Source organism: Lepisosteus platostomus, chromosome 10, assembly GCF_059453375.1.
Source record: "Lepisosteus platostomus isolate fLepPlt1 chromosome 10, fLepPlt1.hap1, whole genome shotgun sequence".
Classification (NCBI taxonomy): Eukaryota; Metazoa; Chordata; class Actinopteri; order Semionotiformes; family Lepisosteidae; genus Lepisosteus; species Lepisosteus platostomus.
The window spans coordinates 6,596,166-6,613,652 of NC_142620.1; the positions used below are offsets into that span (position 1 = coordinate 6,596,166).

The 17,487-nt window shown below is 42.8% G+C and overlaps 1 protein-coding gene across 5 annotated transcripts in view; it reads left to right on the forward strand.

Moving 5' to 3' along the window:
* Positions 1-14,248, forward strand: part of exoc3l4 (exocyst complex component 3-like 4) — a 24,069-nt gene extending 9,821 nt beyond the window's left edge. For all 5 annotated transcript variants that reach the window (XM_088647727.1, XM_088647723.1, XM_088647726.1 and 2 more), the window contains 6 exons: positions 534-623; positions 3,585-3,708; positions 4,135-4,257; positions 8,010-8,162; positions 9,612-9,733; positions 12,218-14,248. In XM_088647727.1, coding sequence (XP_088503853.1) covers positions 534-623; positions 3,585-3,708; positions 4,135-4,257; positions 8,010-8,162; positions 9,612-9,733; positions 12,218-12,419 — 814 coding nt within the window. In that variant the 3' untranslated portion in view covers positions 12,420-14,248. The remainder of the gene's footprint in view (positions 1-533; positions 624-3,584; positions 3,709-4,134; positions 4,258-8,009; positions 8,163-9,611; positions 9,734-12,217) is intronic.
* The last annotated feature ends 3,239 nt before the right edge of the window (positions 14,249-17,487 follow it).

Genomic DNA, 17,487 nt, shown 5'->3' on the forward strand with positions numbered 1-17,487 from the left:
TATGTTGAGGAGGCAGTTGTGCTTTGTGCGTCAGCTCGTTTTCAGCTCCCCACCTCAGTTGGGTGAGGAGGCTGAGGAAATCTTTCCTCGGCACTGTGGGGGGGCGTTTTCAGCGCTTTTCTTTGTCTGAAAGATCGGATGGCAACACATCTAAAGCTCTGCGAAGGAAATTAGGCGTAATAACCACAGAAGGGTAAATCTAAATCATTTAAAAAGAAATCAGCATAGAACTCGTAAAAACAATCTTGGCACGTTAAAAATGGTGTGTGTTTGGAGCGGGCTATTTCATCTTGAAGGCAAACACACCTGTGGAAGGATATTGTTCATTAAACAACCTTTTATAGAACTGCTATTAAATCCCTCTGCAAAACTGGACATGAGATGTAAATCTGTCCCCTCCATTTATACAGCTCTAGAGAAGCCCCTGTGAAGCACCCCCTCTCTCTCTGTGGGACAGACTGTGAGAGTCTGCTCTGTAGCTGTGCTCAGCGCGCCCCCTCATGCTGTGTGTCTGTGGTCTTGTGTTCTGGCAGATTTCAATCTGCATTCAAGCAGTGGAGACAGTCTCTGGCGAACCCTTCCCAGTATTTGATTATGTACATCAACAGCTTCACGGACATAAAGTAAGTGCCGTTAAAGTCCTGAGTTTTCTTGTAGGAGCAACAATGTGAATTTGCTGTAAAAGGGGAATATTTCTGCTTTTCCGTGTATTATTACAAAGTCATGGACAATGTATAGATTGTTATGAAATTATAAAGATATTCTACTAAATGCACCTGTAAGTTGTGTTGATTAACCAGTAGGTGGCAGTATTTCCACCACACCAAAATCTCCAACAAATTCCCCCAGTTTTAATACAGTTGTAATTGATCACATTTCTTCATTATTTGTGTGCTCAAATTATAGAGGTTCCACGAGCACCTCAGAGTCAACAAAACTTGATTTATCAGCACAGAGAAAACTAGGCTGACCAGAAACAGTGCTACAGAGAACATTAATACCAGCTGTGTGAGATAACAGACTGTATTATCTAGGCTTCACCAGAATCGGTCATGATTCTAGAATCAAGAAGAAGGATTCACAAAGGCACCAGGTCCACATTCTGACATGTGAAGTTGTTTTTCCTTTCAACTCAGAGGAACTCTTACCTCAGGCCCACATACTGTAGGATCACAAGTCAAAGTTAAAGCCACCTGGTACTAAAGCTGTCTAAGTACTGTAACTTTCTACATTGCAGACACAGACCAGTGCTAAACTGGGACCCTACCAAGCAGGAACACCTGCAGAGAATGCTTTATTTCCAATGCAGGACCAGCTCAGGAATTGCTGAGTGGCAGAAAAAGGCTGTCACCACAGCAAACTACCAGGTTGATACATACTGTAGCAACCTCATATAAAACCACTTCCTACGTACCTACAGACAGAGCAAATGTCAAATTAAAAGAAGCAAAGCTCCCGTAAATATGGCAGGGACAAAACTGTGTCTCAAGTCCTGGGATGAATCCCAAAAGACCACTACACAGTACATGTGACTGGGAAAAGCAAGCGATCTACATAGACAGAGAAAGGATAAGCCCAGGTACTCCAGACATCAGAGGGACAGGCCTTTCATACCAGGAGCTAAGAAAGTTGCTGCTGCTACACAGAGGAAAGACCCACAGATTCTTGCTCTCAGTGTAACAGAAGTGTAATCCTTCTTCCTAGAAATGAATAAACACATGCTAGGAGAAATACTAGAGAGTGAAATTGCCTTGCAACACTAAAAAGCAAAGGAAATGCTTTAGATTCTGGTGTTTCCACCCACAATCCCTGTCTGGAGCAATATGTGTGTCTGCAGTAATGTGAGTATGCAGCAGTGTGTGTGTCTGCAGCAGTGTGAGTCTGCAGCAATGTGTGCGTCTGGAGCGGTCTGTGCGTCTGCAGCAGGGTGTGTGTGCGTGGGGAGCAGTGTGTGCTTTTCTGCCGCAGTGTGTGGAGCAGTGTGTGTCTGGAGCAGTGTTTCGACTCCAACAGGATTTTACAACATATTATCATAAACCTTCACATGAGGAATCAGATGAAAGCAATGTGCACTTCCAGCTGGCGCAGCTGTCTGAGAAGAAGGCTGTGTCAATGCAGCGATTTTCTCCAGCAGACCCTAGATCAGCTCCTCGCCAGGCTCCACTTAAATGTCCCACTTAACATGCTGAGATCTTCCTCTACCCACAAGCACAACAGATTCAGCACGCACTTAGCCATCCTGGAAAGTTCCTGAAATGAATGTGCACTGTTTACAATGTAAGTCTGGCGGGGGGATGGGCATTCCCACGGCCTGCAGGCCCTTTCCATAAAAAGCATTAGCTTCAGCTTCAGCTAGCATCCGAGAAAGCACGTGGTTTCCAGGAAGAAATCTGTAGATGTCATGGCAATCCCCAGATCCCCCATAGAAGACAAGGATACACCCCAGGCAATGTTCAGGTGCAGCAGAAAATAGCAGTATCTGCTAGCAGTCTTTTCTAGAGATGCATCGCAATTCAAAAGTGGGACTCACAATTTGATTTTGAGTTTATAATTTTTAGATTTTTACTTATAGTTTAAAATAAAATATGGATAAGAAATCAAGCAGGCCAGACACTTTATTGACCAAATACAATTCCTTGTATTAGGAATTTTTATTTTCACATACAGTACTCCAGCTTGCTCTCTATGAGACACACAGACAGGGAGAGAAGCTGGGGGTCAGGGCGCAGGGTCAGCCATTGTACAGCGCCCCTGGAGCAGTTGGGGTGAAGGGCCTTGCTCAGGGGCCAAACAGAGTAGGATTCCTCTGCCAGCTGCGGGATTTGAGCCAGCAACCTCCCAGCCACAGGCACAGGTCCTGAGCCACAGAGCCACCGCATCGCCCCTCTGACACAGATCAAGAAAGATTAACAAAGTGAGCAGGACATGTGTCCAATCTAACCCGTTTGGTAATAAGTCGTTTATTGATCCAAGGATGCCATCTAGCCGATGCTTGGAGAAAAAAAAAACAGGGTATCTGCTTCAACAACATGGCTGTGTACCTTGTGCCACACTCCCACAACCCTTTGTGTAAAGAACTGCCTCCCGTTCTTAGTTTTAAGTTCACTTTCCTGTACTTTCCGCTTGTGACCCCTTGCTTTCCCTGTTGGTTATGAAGAAACCTATTGGGCTGAGTTTGTCAATGTCAGGTTCTCCCACAGTGTTTTCTGTTCAAGACATAAACAATTCAGCTCTTGTAGTCTATCACTGTCAGATAGTTTAAGCCCAGGAATGCATCTGGTTGCTGTTCTCTGGACTGATTACAGAGCAGCATAACGCAAGGGTAGGGAACAGGTTACTCCCTCCAATCCCTTTATTGAATAGATGCTGATAAGGACCTACTGTACTAGTAAGTGGACAAGTGCTGGAGATCATCCCCTGACGCAGGGTAAAACACTGACACTGTGGTCTTTGTCAGTCTTAATCAAACTACTGTCAAAACACGGCACTGCCATCTTGCTCTCCTTGTACATCTTGTAGGTTTCTAAAATAAGTTTCCTTTTTCATAAGATGAGCAAAATCTGACAAAATTCTCTTTTCCCAAGAGAGCACATGGAGACATACAAGGAAACCAGCCCAGCCGCAGTAGAGGAATTAGTAAAGGACACAGATACCACGATAGAAAGCTTTGGCCAGTCTCTATTGGAGCATCTCAAGGGGGAGACAGAGGTGAGAGGAATTTGGGATTCTCTCACTGCTCAGAAGTCTCCATTATCCTGAGGACTTCAGGGTGTTCTTACAGTGCCACATGTAAACTGCCCCTTCGCAGACTTGACTGGCTTCAATCTCTCACACGAAAGTACAAGAGAATGTGCCAACACTACATGAAGTTTAATGAGATGTGTTATGTAGCTAATAACATACAGTTGATTTAAGGAGATTCTTCAGATTAGTCTTTACATCACATTCTTTAATAGGGGAGTAAAAGTCTGCTCTGGAATGGTTTCTACAGAACCTTTCCATCTCTCTTTGCACTGCACTCCACACCCTTAGTGGTTATCACAGAATTGTTCATCCTTCAGTGTATTATGCTATTTAGATTTTGAAGGATCGTCTGTAAAGAGTCTGTCAGAACAAAGTGCTGTCCCTTTCCAGCTCCACTTTAGGAAACTAATGACAAAGAAGTGGCTGTCCAGCAGCGATGATTTCCAGAAGATAGTGGAAAGAATTGAGGATCTCTCTCAGCACTGTCGCAGGATGAAACAGCCGTACCTTCAGGTGAGGGGGACAGGGCTTGTATTTCCGGGATTAGAGCAATGTAATGCAGAACCTTTTCCAAGTAGACAGGATGCTTGTGCGCTTGGCTGACATTTAAAAGGATGGATCATTTGGAGAGGTACAACTCATCGTGTTGCACAGACAAAAACAACAATATGGAAGGCCATGCATTTCTGTGTCATGTGTTGATATGCATGCCAGTTAGAATTGCACATAGCTGGTCCTACTTTGCACCAATACAGTGCTCTGTGTGTGTTGTCATTGTGTAGGGGAATGTGCTCCACATGGTCCTAATTGTACAGACTTCATTGCTTCAGGGTGCAGTTCTTGCAATACAGTTTTTGAGCAGTTCACGAGCAGATAATAAAAATCAAAGCAGTATAAATCGTCTTTCAAAATCATTAAAATGTAGCAGCTCAGTTACCTTTTTCAAGTGTAAATTTTTTTTCAAAACATTTTTTGCATCATGAGATAACAAGCATGCGACGTGTTCTGTACACACGCACACATGCATGCAAAATGAAATGTGTCCTTTAAATAGTTACTCAGGCCGTGCATGACAGAGCTGCTTCCTCATTTCAGCCCTGACGGTGACCACAAAAAATGGACCAGATGTAATTCTGTGCTGTCTTGTGGTTTGCACTTTGACTCAGAATAACCCGACAAAGTCTCATTTCCACAAGTGGAGTGAAAACATGCAGTCCAAAATGACATTCTCCCTCTCACTGTATCTATAAACTAAGATGTTCAACAATGATACTTTAATTCAGGTTTAATTCAAGACACCTAAGCTGTTTTCAACATCAACCATATTTCTATGTTCTTGAAGAGGCCAGATTCAGTTTAAAAAACAAAGTATGAATCAGAGTATCAGAGCTCTGAGCACATTCCAACTCTAAACATTAATCATGCCACACATTGGTGCTTGTTAAGTCTCAGCTTCAAAACCTTCGTATTTTTCACTCCTCTGTACAGTTACATGCATTCCAGACTCTACAGTTCTCTTATGTAGGGGCTCGGTGTTACAGCTCTTCTAAAACTATAGTGAGCATACCATACAAATACTCAACATCTGGAGGAAATGAGTACAAAACAGTCTCCTCCCAAAACACAACAACTTTAGGCCCTGACCACAGCCTTATGTTTACAGAAAAGAAAGTCCATATGGTTTGGTTTGCATTAGATGTATTGTAGCATCATGCAACTCATCTATACAGAAAGTCTGTGATAAAAGTCTGTAGATAATCCCTACATACCTAGTTCCATCATCAAACATCCTATTCTTTTTACATAAAACGTAAGGAGGCTTAAAACGTTCTAAAAGCCTTGATTAAACTGCTTTTCACAAACTGAAAACATGCTGGGATGTTGAATGGCCCAGAATTTTATTTAGAGGAACTAAGACAGCAAACAGCTGGTGTTTCCATGGAAACTAATCAACAGAATTCCGTGGGCATGACAGGGGATGACAGGAAGTGTCTTTGCAATCTGCTCAGGTGATTGACAGGACGCATGAGAGGCCACCCTGCAGTCTCACGGGACCAACTCTGCATCCTCCAGTCCCAACATCCTAACCCTGTCAGGACACAGGAGGCTAGGAAGGTCATTTCCAGACATGTCTGCTCCTGAATGTAATTTGCTCATCATTTTCTCAGGAGTGTTGCACATTTATGGAGGTGCAAACCCAGCTGAGCCCAACATACAGAAAAGAGAAATCAAGGGATTTGCTTTCTTTTACTTACATGTAGTTTTCAAAAACGAGCAGCAGTTTATTTAGATTTGGAAAACAAATGCACAGCTATTTTTACACCGGAGTTTCTGCGCTCTTGGGGTGCAGAAACACCAGGGATCTATAAGCCTGTTCTTGAAGGCTCACACTCTTACAGATTTTTTCAGACAGCCTTAAAATACTAATGAGCAAAGATATGCAATTCCTCCTAATTAAGCATTGAATCGAATCGACTGGAATGAAAACCAGGAGAGACAGCAGCCCTTCAGGACCGGAGCTGTAGACACCAGCCTTAGTTGGCTTCACTGAGGAAGCCAATTTGTTTGTTCTGAAGCAGGGGTGTTGAATCCTGGTCTTGGAGGGCATGTGTCCCTGCTGGTTTTCTGTCTCTTTATGTAACGAACAGTTCTTTCCAGACCCTATGCGGACGACACAACCCGGGGTAGAGTGAGAAACACGGGGGGGAAAAGCCATGCAGGAAAAGGGGATCAAAACAGGGGGCGTGTCCTTGGTGCACTGGTGTTTGGGGGAGGTGTTGCCTAGGCAAACAATCCTAGAAGAAGTCCAAAGGAGAATCCAAAACAGAGCCAAAGTCCATGGCCAGGTGATCCATCAAAAACAAGAGATTAAAAACTGGTCTCTAAACATTAATCTCTTTGATTGTTTAATTAAAACTGGTTGGAACCAGCGGGAGAAAACGGGGGCAGAAAATAAAACCTTAACGGGACCAGGCGTAGGTCCCGGACTCGCATGATACGGAGATCAGATGCAGAGCCCGGATTAACGTCAGCGCCTGGCTTTTAAGGGGAGCTGGAAGGAGGCGAGAACAAGGAACAAGTGCGGGGAATGAGGCAAACAAGCAAGAGCCGGAGCGCCCTTAAGGGGGAGGTACTACAATCGTGACACTTCACAGCAGCAGCACCTGAAGAGCTGGGAGAATCTGTTACATTGGTCCAGTTAAGGCAGCAACCAGCTGGTTTAGTTCATTAAGAACAAAAACACGCAGACACAGTCTCTCCCCCCATGACCAGGACTGGACACCCCTGTAGAGTAAAGCAGTATTTCCCAATCGTGGTGCTAGGGTACTCCTGCATCTTCTGGGATTCCTTACAGTTCAGCTTTTAATCCGTTCATCTCATTGAACCCATTGATTTTTAATCAGTTTCTGAATGCAGGATTTAGTCTCACAAAAACGATTTCTAGGCAGGTCATTGTACAAAAATACAGCAAGCAAGAAATCTGTTTCGACTTGGTTTAACACGGTTGTGCCGATGTAGGTTGCTGAACAATGTTATCAATTACTGAGGTGCAGATACAGGTGGGAATGACACTATCACACACTTTCATGATCAGTGTTCTTTCGTGCAGCATGGGCCTGCTGGTTACAGTAGGTTCAAGCAGGTCTTTGAAACCATAAACCCAAGTGAAGGAGGATCTGTATCCCAGCATCTGTGCCAGGATTTTTGTGCTAATGACCTCATTCATCCCTGTTGAACTGAAGAAAGGAGGTGGTTATAAAAAGCTCAGTCAGAATTAAAAATCAGAAGATACAGGGGCACTCCACAATGAGGCCTGGGGACTGTTTTGGTTGTACAGTAGCCATGAAAGATAGGATGCTGATCTTGCTGAAATTTCTAAAACATGCAATATACCCTCCCTCATAGAGTATTGTGAAAAGCCTTCTTATCACTGAACTCTAGTCTGAACTCTCTTCTAGGAAATCCAAAGTTTAAGCAAATTACTCAGATTTGTTGTTTCAGTTACAAAGCGAATAACATCTGTTGTTGTTCTGACTTCATCCTTTGCCCTTTCTGAAATTCTTCACGTGCAGTCTATGTTTTTATAGAGGTATTTCCCCTTCTACCAGTTCTAATTTACAACACAGTTTGGGATTGTTTGCAAGGATACCTTTGAAGCCCGATGCTTTATTCCCTTAAATAAAGGCTACATTTGCCAGTGCAGACAGAGCGAAAATATCTGATCTCTTAACAGTTTTTTAATTCTGATTGTCTCCCCAAACCAGAGTTTTGTGAATGATGTCCACTACCACATGACAAAAGCGTACGTAGCGCAGGTCTTGAAGAATGAGTATTCCTGCAAGAACAGAAAGCACGAAAAGGCAGCAGAGAAGATGAGGGGGGAGTGGGAGGAGCTGCAGAAGGAGTTCGATAACTTGGTGAGTTGATAACTGCGAATTCCCTGCAGATTTCACAAAGGCTGCTTTGGGAAACTCCTTATTTGCTCAGCTCCCTGTTGCATTACTACAGAGCCCGAGTCCTTAAGGGTCCGTGAAGAAAGATTAAAATGCCTGATCATTACTTCACTCCCCTGGAAACTAGAAAGCCCTTTGTCTCTCCACAGAGCTGCTCTGAAACATCGGCAGTGACACGAACCCAGGACTCACCCTCTTGTGCAATGATGCCACTGCTGTTACATTGTTTGGGCCTTTGTGTAGCAATGCAGGGAACGTTTTGCTTAACCACTCATCAGAAATTAACTTCTCCTTCAGCACAGGATAACTTTCCTACCACACTGTTCACAGACTATAGTGTCTCACATGACTCGCAGGGCACTCTGGGCTAAAGTTTCCACACATGAACTGAGTTAATCTTTATTGCACATCACAAGATCATAAACATATAACATATCCAACAATAATGCAATGCACAATACACAATACAATTTCAAACACATCACTGAATCAAACGTCTTCCAGCACCATAAGGTTAAAAAACAGGCTAGCTTATAAAAAGTGTAAAAACAATCATACTAATAATTAGTTCCCTACCTGCAAACAATTTTTCATTATTCAACAATGTAATGCTTTTCGGTATAAAAGAAGTAAAGGCTATCTTAGGCTTTCTACAGGGGATCTGGTACCTCCTAGAGAGTAGGAGAGTCTATTCTGGATTGTGATTACAATGCACAAAAACAATTTTCACAATCTGTAATTGAGGAACTAGAAGCCCTGTAGAATCCCTTGCATTGCATAAGTTACTGGAAATAATGTATTACAGCCTTAAAATATAACAAGGATGGAGAATACTGAAATAAATGCTGGTATAGGTCAGATTTGGTTTTATTTTTTGTAACTCCTACAGTATGTACTAGTGCTGAATGCTGATTTGTTTAGTTTATTTTTGTTCTTTTAAAGTGGAGAAGTTATGCGCCTTTCCTTTTATTAGCATTTCTCATTGTTAAAATAATATGTAGCTTCCTGTACATATTCCTTCACTGGCAGTCACTAGCTACTAGCAATCAAGAGCAGAATGTGCCAAATGGCATCCCATTTGTATCGTTTCCTAACTTCTTTTATACGTAAGACTTCCCAAATAATTTTTATGTTTAATAGCAAAAATACAGAGAAACTACCGGAGGTTTGCAGCCTTCTGCTATACCAATGCACAGAAGGATAAATTTCACTATGATTTCCTCTTTTCACCATTTTTTATTTTATTGTTTTCTGAAGTACTCTGTTAAATAATAAAATTCATCCAGGCAGACAGACTTTCATTGGTGCTCTAAGCTGAAAGGACTGTAGTTGCGGATAAAATCCCAAATCTAAACTTGCTTTTCAAATCTGAATATATTGTAGCAATCAGGGTCACAATGCTTGTCTCCCCAGGGAACGACTTGTGATTGGCTCCGCCCACTGGGCCAACACCTTTGTGACATCATTGGGATGAAGAATAAGAGTGACATCAAGGACCGCTTGGAACTGCTGGTCACAGACTATCCTGACGTCAGGTATGCTGGCCAGCCCAACCCACTGAGTCAAAGAGCTGAGAGCTTTGTAGACATGATCCAAAACAGAAGGAAACGCACAGCTGGCAGTTCCACATCAGAAGGATAGATCAGAAATAATCAGCAATTCTGAATTTATATAAAAGGGTCTTGCACAAGGCTTTGTGTGGGTCATGTAGGATAGTTCAAGGTGTAGGACACTACAGCCAGCAAGTTTAACGAACAGACATAGGCTAAAATCCACTGTGAAAATGCCTGTCAAAGATACTCAATTCACTAGGAAATAAACTAGTTTGGGCTTACAGCTATTGTTTTAAGCAACAATATAAATGGAAGCCTACAACAAGAAGAGACAGGTTCTGCTTTCTTGCTTAGTACAGCCTGTTTCCAATAGTTTCTATTTTAGCTTGGATGTCCTCACCTGACAGTTGTACACTTGGACACTAGATCCCAGATTCTCTAGATTTGTTTTAAAATGAGCATCTGGGTTTTTAAGTGCTTTCTACACCCCAAGCATTTTGAAATCAGAAATCCTTGGCTGAAAGCGAACCGTGCAAATGTGCTTACCAGTTAAAGTTTTGTGTATTTTTTATATATCTATAAATTTCCATTCTAATTTCAAAAACAGAAGAAGGGTTTGTAATCCAAAAGAGCACAGGGGCACAAGAATCTGTTATGCAGAAATAAGAAATGCTGTGTCTCCCCAGCCTCTTTCAGCAGGCAGAAGCTGCCTGATCAGAAACAGCCCAGCTCTGTTCACTGTTCACTTAGCTCAGGTGCTCACAGTGTAGAGTGATTCATATCTGCAAACACAGGGTTATTTTTTTTTCCCCAGCAGCCTTAAGCTTTCACGAGAAGAGCTGTATGGAAACTCAATGCATTTCGAATTGTGTGGTACAAGTAGACACAAAAACAAAACCATCATTATTCCCCAGAATAGGAGGGCAGACATTCCAGTGGAAAATGGAAGTTAACACCACGGCCTCATTGTTTCTGACGGCTCTTCTGCAGTAGTGTGTGTGCTGCTCAGAAACTGCAAACTCTGCAGCAGAGCTCAGGGCCCTCTGCCAGCAGGGGCTTCGCTGTTCCTGCAACGCATCAGGACAGGAGGAAGGTGGGGGAGCGGGATGACATCATTCTGGATTTTCCCGGAGAAATTCCTTGCAAACTGTGGAACGATTTCCGTTTCTTACCCACGTTGAAGAATATGGATAGATGAAGTAATTGTTGGAATGCTAGTTAAAATTCTCCAGTGAGGCTTTTTTTAGCCAAGGAGGTGGAGGTCAAAGAAAACCTGCAAGGGGGCAGAACGCAGAACTTTAAAGGGTAGATCTGTGCAGCACATCACAACTCCAAAACCAAAGGGTTCATAAAGACTAGCTACAATTTCTCCTTCACAGCTGGGAGCTGAGCTTGTGTTAGTAATCTAAGAATATCAGTATTGTTTCTTATACAGTCTTATCCTATCCCTGGTCAGTTATGTACAGAGGCAAATCAGATTGACCACACAAAACAAACCTCAATACTTAAACCTGTGAATTCAACTCCCATCACATACAGTAGAGACTAGTTTTGGCTTAACAGATCTCAAAAATTTAATTTTACACAGACCTGGAGGGAAGTCTACTGCATAAATACAGACACGTATGTGTCATGTGTATTTACAAACTCAGCCTAAATCATACATTAAACACAGGTGCCCATGAAGAAGTACTGGCTTGTTAAATCTGAGGACTGATCTGATAGGAAATCTTGCTTTTTGTGAAATGAAGAAGATGAGCACTGAATTGTGGAATAAAACTGAGACAATAGCACTACTCCCAAGTGATAATTACATACAGGTAATTACAAAACTCTAAATTATTTATAATGTCAATAGGAAACAACTAATAACACAATTTCCTAGGCAAGGCAGTCAAAACATCCTGATGATTGCAGTATTTACTGAGTAAATGACAGAACTGTACTATCAGGTCATCGCAGAACAGTTGTCGTGTTCCCAGGAGGTCTTTTATCACTGCAAGATACAGAGCCCGTCAGTTTCAAAACGGGATTCCCGATGGGGAAATCGGCAACGTGGCCTGGTAAAGCTGAAAAGAAATACATTTAGGGGAATCTTTGTGGATCAGCCTGTAGCCGATTACGTTTCCTGTCCCTGATGGGGTTGTTTTTCTTTAAATGGAATCAAAAATAAAAGTGTCCGATACGCTCGTCTGGAAATTTAGGTCATTTTCGGAAAACGTAAAAAGAGTACCCAACTAGATACAGGCGGCCCAGAGCACGTGGTCAGCAGGTGCAACTACAGTGTGTAAAATGGACAGTGCTGTGTGTGAAGCTGAAACGTACAAACACACAATATTGTGCACGCGGTCTGTCCGTGGCGCATTTTCCCTTGTACAGATGCATCGCTGATCCAGCAACTACGCTAGCGTCTACCTCAGAACATCTGCACGTCCTGTGATTCTATTCTGTCTTGGGGTTTTTTAGCAGGAAACACGTCTCTGCCATTCTTTTCTTCCGGGGGCTGACGGGAGGGCAGGAGAGGCAGGCCATTCTGCAGCGCCTGGAAGAGCTGAAGCACACTACGGGCAGCAGGGGGACGAGAAACCGCCAGTTCTTCAGCCAGATCAACGTGCCCAGCGTAAAATGCTGGCCTCCGCTCTACTATACTTGTCTGCCTGTTAGATAAGGTCAGCTCAGGCCTGGTTTGGTTTCTGTTTCTTTTTCAGATCTGAGAAAAAAAAAAATATATAAAAACTTAAAGTACAGTATGTTGCAGGGGAAAAGAAAAAGTGAATGATATTCCCTAAAACCCAGGATATCCAACCCTGGTACTAGAGAGCCCCAATCCAGTAGGTTTTGTAGGGAATTTTAAAAAAGTCACCAATTTCTGAAGATGTGGAACAATTCCATTGTGATTAATTAAACTGATATTTTGTTCAATTAAGTCATTTATGGAACATTTAGGGTTACATTCCAAGTAGTCCTCAGCCCTCACAGTTCAGACTTCTCTTGATTTACCATAGCTCTTGCTTGATTCATCAATGGCTTACAGGTGTTGCCAATCTTTAAAAACAGGACTGGGTTCTCCGGGACCACACCTTAGTCCCCTGTATTAACCCCCCTTGTGCCACCCCCTCCCTAACGAGCTCTAATTGTAGTGCTACTGTAATGAGTTGCTATCCTTGTCCCTGTAGAAGATGCAGCAAATCATTTCCAGGCTAAATTGTGCGATGGAAACAGTCTGTTGCATCACAAAGCACTGCTCTTTATTTGGGGAAAAGAAAGGACAGCGACGCTGGCTGTGTGGTGAATTCCTAATGAGTCAGCTCCTCTGTCTGGTTAACCGGAATCTGAAAATACAAAGGTACTCTAAACCAGAGGGCTGTTATCCTGCAACACTTTCTTTTCAGTCTCAGTTTAAGGCTGTGTTACACATCGGCAATAAAGTCACTAATAAGCTGTCGGTACGGAATGTATCATGATCGTTATCCATTCATGGGAGTCTGTTTTGTTAATAGAGAACCTTTAATGTTAGCAATGTGTTCATTCAATTAATAAACACTTGATAGGAACCTTTTCTAAGACGTTGCCAAGTTTTCACTTTACTTAATCTTCACTGGAAGTCTAAATAGCAGACTGTCACACAGGTTTAAATGGAGAAAAATGATTTATTGATATAGTAAATTATTTTTTCCTCTCAAAAGTAAAAGTGTGTCAGCATCTGCAAATTAGCATGGTTTTGGTCTGGAAAATCTCATCGCCGTTTACTGAGTGCCGATGTTTCAGAACAGAATGACCAAATAGCTGTTTATGTGTCATTATTATCTGCAACAGGCTTATAGCGAAATGTGTTGTTCTTCTGGATTTACTCTGGGACAAGATAAGATCACTTTATTGGCCATATACAATTTTTTGCATTAGGTATTTGTCTTCTTGCATACCCCATCTTGCTCTCTGTGAGACACACAGGCGGGGAGAGAGAAGCTGGGGGTCAGAGTGCAGGGTCAGCCATTTATACAGCACCCCTGGAGCAGGGGGGATTAAGGGCCTTGCTCAGGGGCCCAACAGAGTAGGAGTCCTCTGCTGGCCATGGGATTTGAACCAGCAACCTTCCAGCCACAGGCTCACATCCTCAGCCACAGTGCCAGCACTCCACCAGATGAAAGAATATACTGTGAAGAGAATCAGTAGTCAGTGAACCACATCGGTTAGTACTGTTTCTAAAAAAAACCTGTGTGACAAGATACCGGATCTCGTTTATTTCCAGATGCTCAAATGTAGCTAGCACATGCTGTTGACATGTTCTTCAGTTACTTTAAGATATTCATGTCTATTTCCCTATTTGACTGTCTGTTTTCTTGTATTTTATTTTTTGTCTGGAGGTGTTTAAGGGCTTAGCCTGAAATGTTTTGCTCTGAGCCCAGTAAAAACGATGAGATGTGTTTAACCAGAAGTTGTAGACTGGCTGCCAAGATCTGTTTTCCTTGTAATAAAAATATGACTCATTACATTTGACATAGAGTAAATTACGGGATGTTTACAGGACTCACTTTTCACTACATCCAGACCAATTGTAAAGGGACCATTGTTCAGCTCTGCTGGGGTCTGCTGGCACTGAGCATGGATTCCAGAATTACACAACAGTCTGCACACCTACAGTATGTGAAGAACTCCACTCCTTTAAGACACTGCCAATCCACAACTTCTCCTGTTTTATGTAATGGGCTAGCATTGTTAGTAAAGATTTAATACGCTTAGCAATTCTGATGCAAGACAAAGTCCTGACTCCTGAACAAATGCAGGGGATTCAGGCTGTGCGATTAAAGATTAAGACCCTTCCCAGAATCCTGCTTTCTCCTCATACAGTATCTAGGAGTCGGACAGCGTGGGGGTAGGGCTCTCCTCCCTGCAGGTGTCTAAACTGACCCCCTACACCACATCTTTAACTGGGACTTTCTTTTTCCAGTAACATGCAGATGTTTTGGCCCAGAAGCAAGCGATCACTATCACTGAGCTACCCCGTGCACTAGCGATGAGTGGGGCAAATTCAGACTTGAAAGTGTGTAAAATTAGTTCACAAGCAGGGAAAATCAGTTGTGGTAATTCTTCCTCTTTTTTTGGAGGAGTGAATGGACTTAGTGAAACAAGCATTTAAAAGCTCCTCATTTGAAGGGAGAAGTGAGTAGTTTTATTTCCCTTTGTTGTTTAGATTAATTTAATGGTATCAATCTTTCTACTTTCATTTTTTTCTGTCTTTTGCAAGTACCGGGACTGTTGGTAATATATAATATTTCACATATAATTTTCCACTGTTTGGCAACTCCTCAGGGCAAAAATGGAACAAATCATGATGCAATTCATCAGTTGCATTGACTGCGGACACAGATCTTCAGAACTGTCAGAACACATGTATTTGATTTAAGCTGACCGCATCCGTAGCCCCTGCTGAGTTATGTGTCGTTTCGGATTTTGTGGACGGTGGGAATGAAGGAATATGCATATTCAGCTATGGCTCATCCCAGGGTACTGGGTTTGATTCTGGAACTCGGACATCTGTATGTACGGAGCCTGCATGTTCTCAAGGGTATTGGCCAGTTGCCCCCGTGTTCCTTCACCAGGTGGCCGGGTTGCATTACTTATTTGATATTGTCTCTCTCCCCATTGTCCCGTGAGAGACTGACATCTGCTCCGCGGGGCAGCAGAACTCTGTCCTCTCAGCCTGTGTCCTCTTGGACGAAGTGCTGGGCCTACAGACCCCATACTGCATCACATCCTGATTTCTCCGATGACCCAATGGTGATATGTGATGAAAGAACCACTAAGTTCCTTGGAGTTAAATGCTTCGAGTTTATTTTAGGGCTTTGTTATTCATGGCTCAAATTTATTTGATGAACTTTGATGAACTCCCAGATCCTTGCATGGAAAATAGTGACTCTTCCTTTGTTGCGTTCAGTGTAAAAATTGGAGTGCCTGTGATGTGCATCCTTTAGCTACTTTAGCTAATTTACTGCACACTGGCTGGCACTGTGTGATGCTTAGCCTGGAGTGCATTTCCCATTAATGCCAGAAGTATGGTTTAAACAGTTTTTTTTAATTCAACGTTCGAAAGAAAAACGGTGCAACAACAGGAATCAATCATGAATCCCCCAATTTTCTAAGTCTTAAAAGCTTTTCGAGTAAAACAATACAGGTTGAATACAACTTTATTTAAATACTGTATACACATTTCATTGTTTCATTGTCCCTCTGTTGCTATAATTGTAATCTTTTTAGATCCACAGAATTTACTACCCCTGGAGTGATCACAGAGAATGGGGTACCCCAATCCGGGGGTGCCTTGTATCCCTTCGAGACACCTAAATCTAAATGTTTTATTTTGGGGGAGTACCCAGACTTTGGTCAGAGCCCATACAGTACATGTAGGGACTGGCCCTGTATCACCCTGCAACTCACAACTGGCAGCCCACTGAAGCTCAGCAGATATGAGCCTGGTCAGTACCTGGATGGGAGACCTCCTGGGAAAGCTAAGGTTGCTGCTGGAAGAGGTGTTAGTGGGGCCAGCAGGGGGTGCTCACCCTGTGGTCTGTGTGGGTCCTAATGCCCCAGTATAGTGACGGGGACACTATACTCTAAACTGGCGCCGTCCTTCGGATGAGACGTAAAACCGAGGTCCTGACTCTCTGTGGTCATTAAAAATCCCAGGGTGTTACTGTAACCCCGGCATCCTGGCCAAATTTCCCCATCGCTGTTATCAATCATGGCCTCCTAACAATCCCCCTCTGTGAATTGGCTTCATTACTCTGCTCTCCTCCCCACTGATAGCTGATGTGTGGTGAGCGTTCTGGCGCACTATGGCTGCCGTCGCATCATCCAGGTGGGGCTGCACATTGGTGGTGGCGGAGGGGAGTCCCCATTACCTGTAAAGCGCTTTGAGTGGAGTGTCCAGAAAAAGCGCTATATAAGTGTAAGCAATTATTATTATTAATTATTACTGTGTCTGGAGACCTGCAGTGGAAAAGATTGACACAGGAGCCACCACTCTGCCTTGTGATCTTAGGCAGTGGCGTGACAAAACACATAAAACAAACAGACAAGACCAAAAAAGAAGGAACTGTGAAGCTCTCAGCCCTGTCCCCACTTGAGAGTGAATCAGCTCCCACAACTTTTCTCTCTGGGTCTCCCTTGGTGAAAAAAACATGGCTGCTGGTAGCAAGGAGAGTGTGAAGGAGGTTCTGGCTCCTACACAATCAAGGAGCGAAGGATGCAATTGGAAAAACATTTTTAAAAATCACATGCTTTCAGGAAAACATGGTTGACTCACCCATCTACTGCTGATTCCTGCCACTGTCAGAAATCACACCTGAGCAGCAGCATTTTGTGTGACTGGCCACTTGAACTCAGAATAACACCAGATTGCAAAAATGATGCAGGATAAAGAGAACTCTTCATATGTTTATTAATGTGTGTTATTAATTAGCAGAAATACAGATCACCTAAGATGAAGAACAAAATATATAGACTCTTAGATCTTTGTTTATCATGTGTGAAACACAATTGTTATGTTGTTTTATTTGAACATCACAACATCACAAATCAAATACACATGAGATTTTTCTGAGATGCTTTGCAAAAGACACCCGAGCCTAGCTTTCCATTAGCAGTGAACCGAGGAACGATCTTTCTGCCAAGGAAAGCCAGCCACAGTAATGTTTTCTACAAGCAATTTCCTATCACTGTTCTTGTAGCTGTTCTAG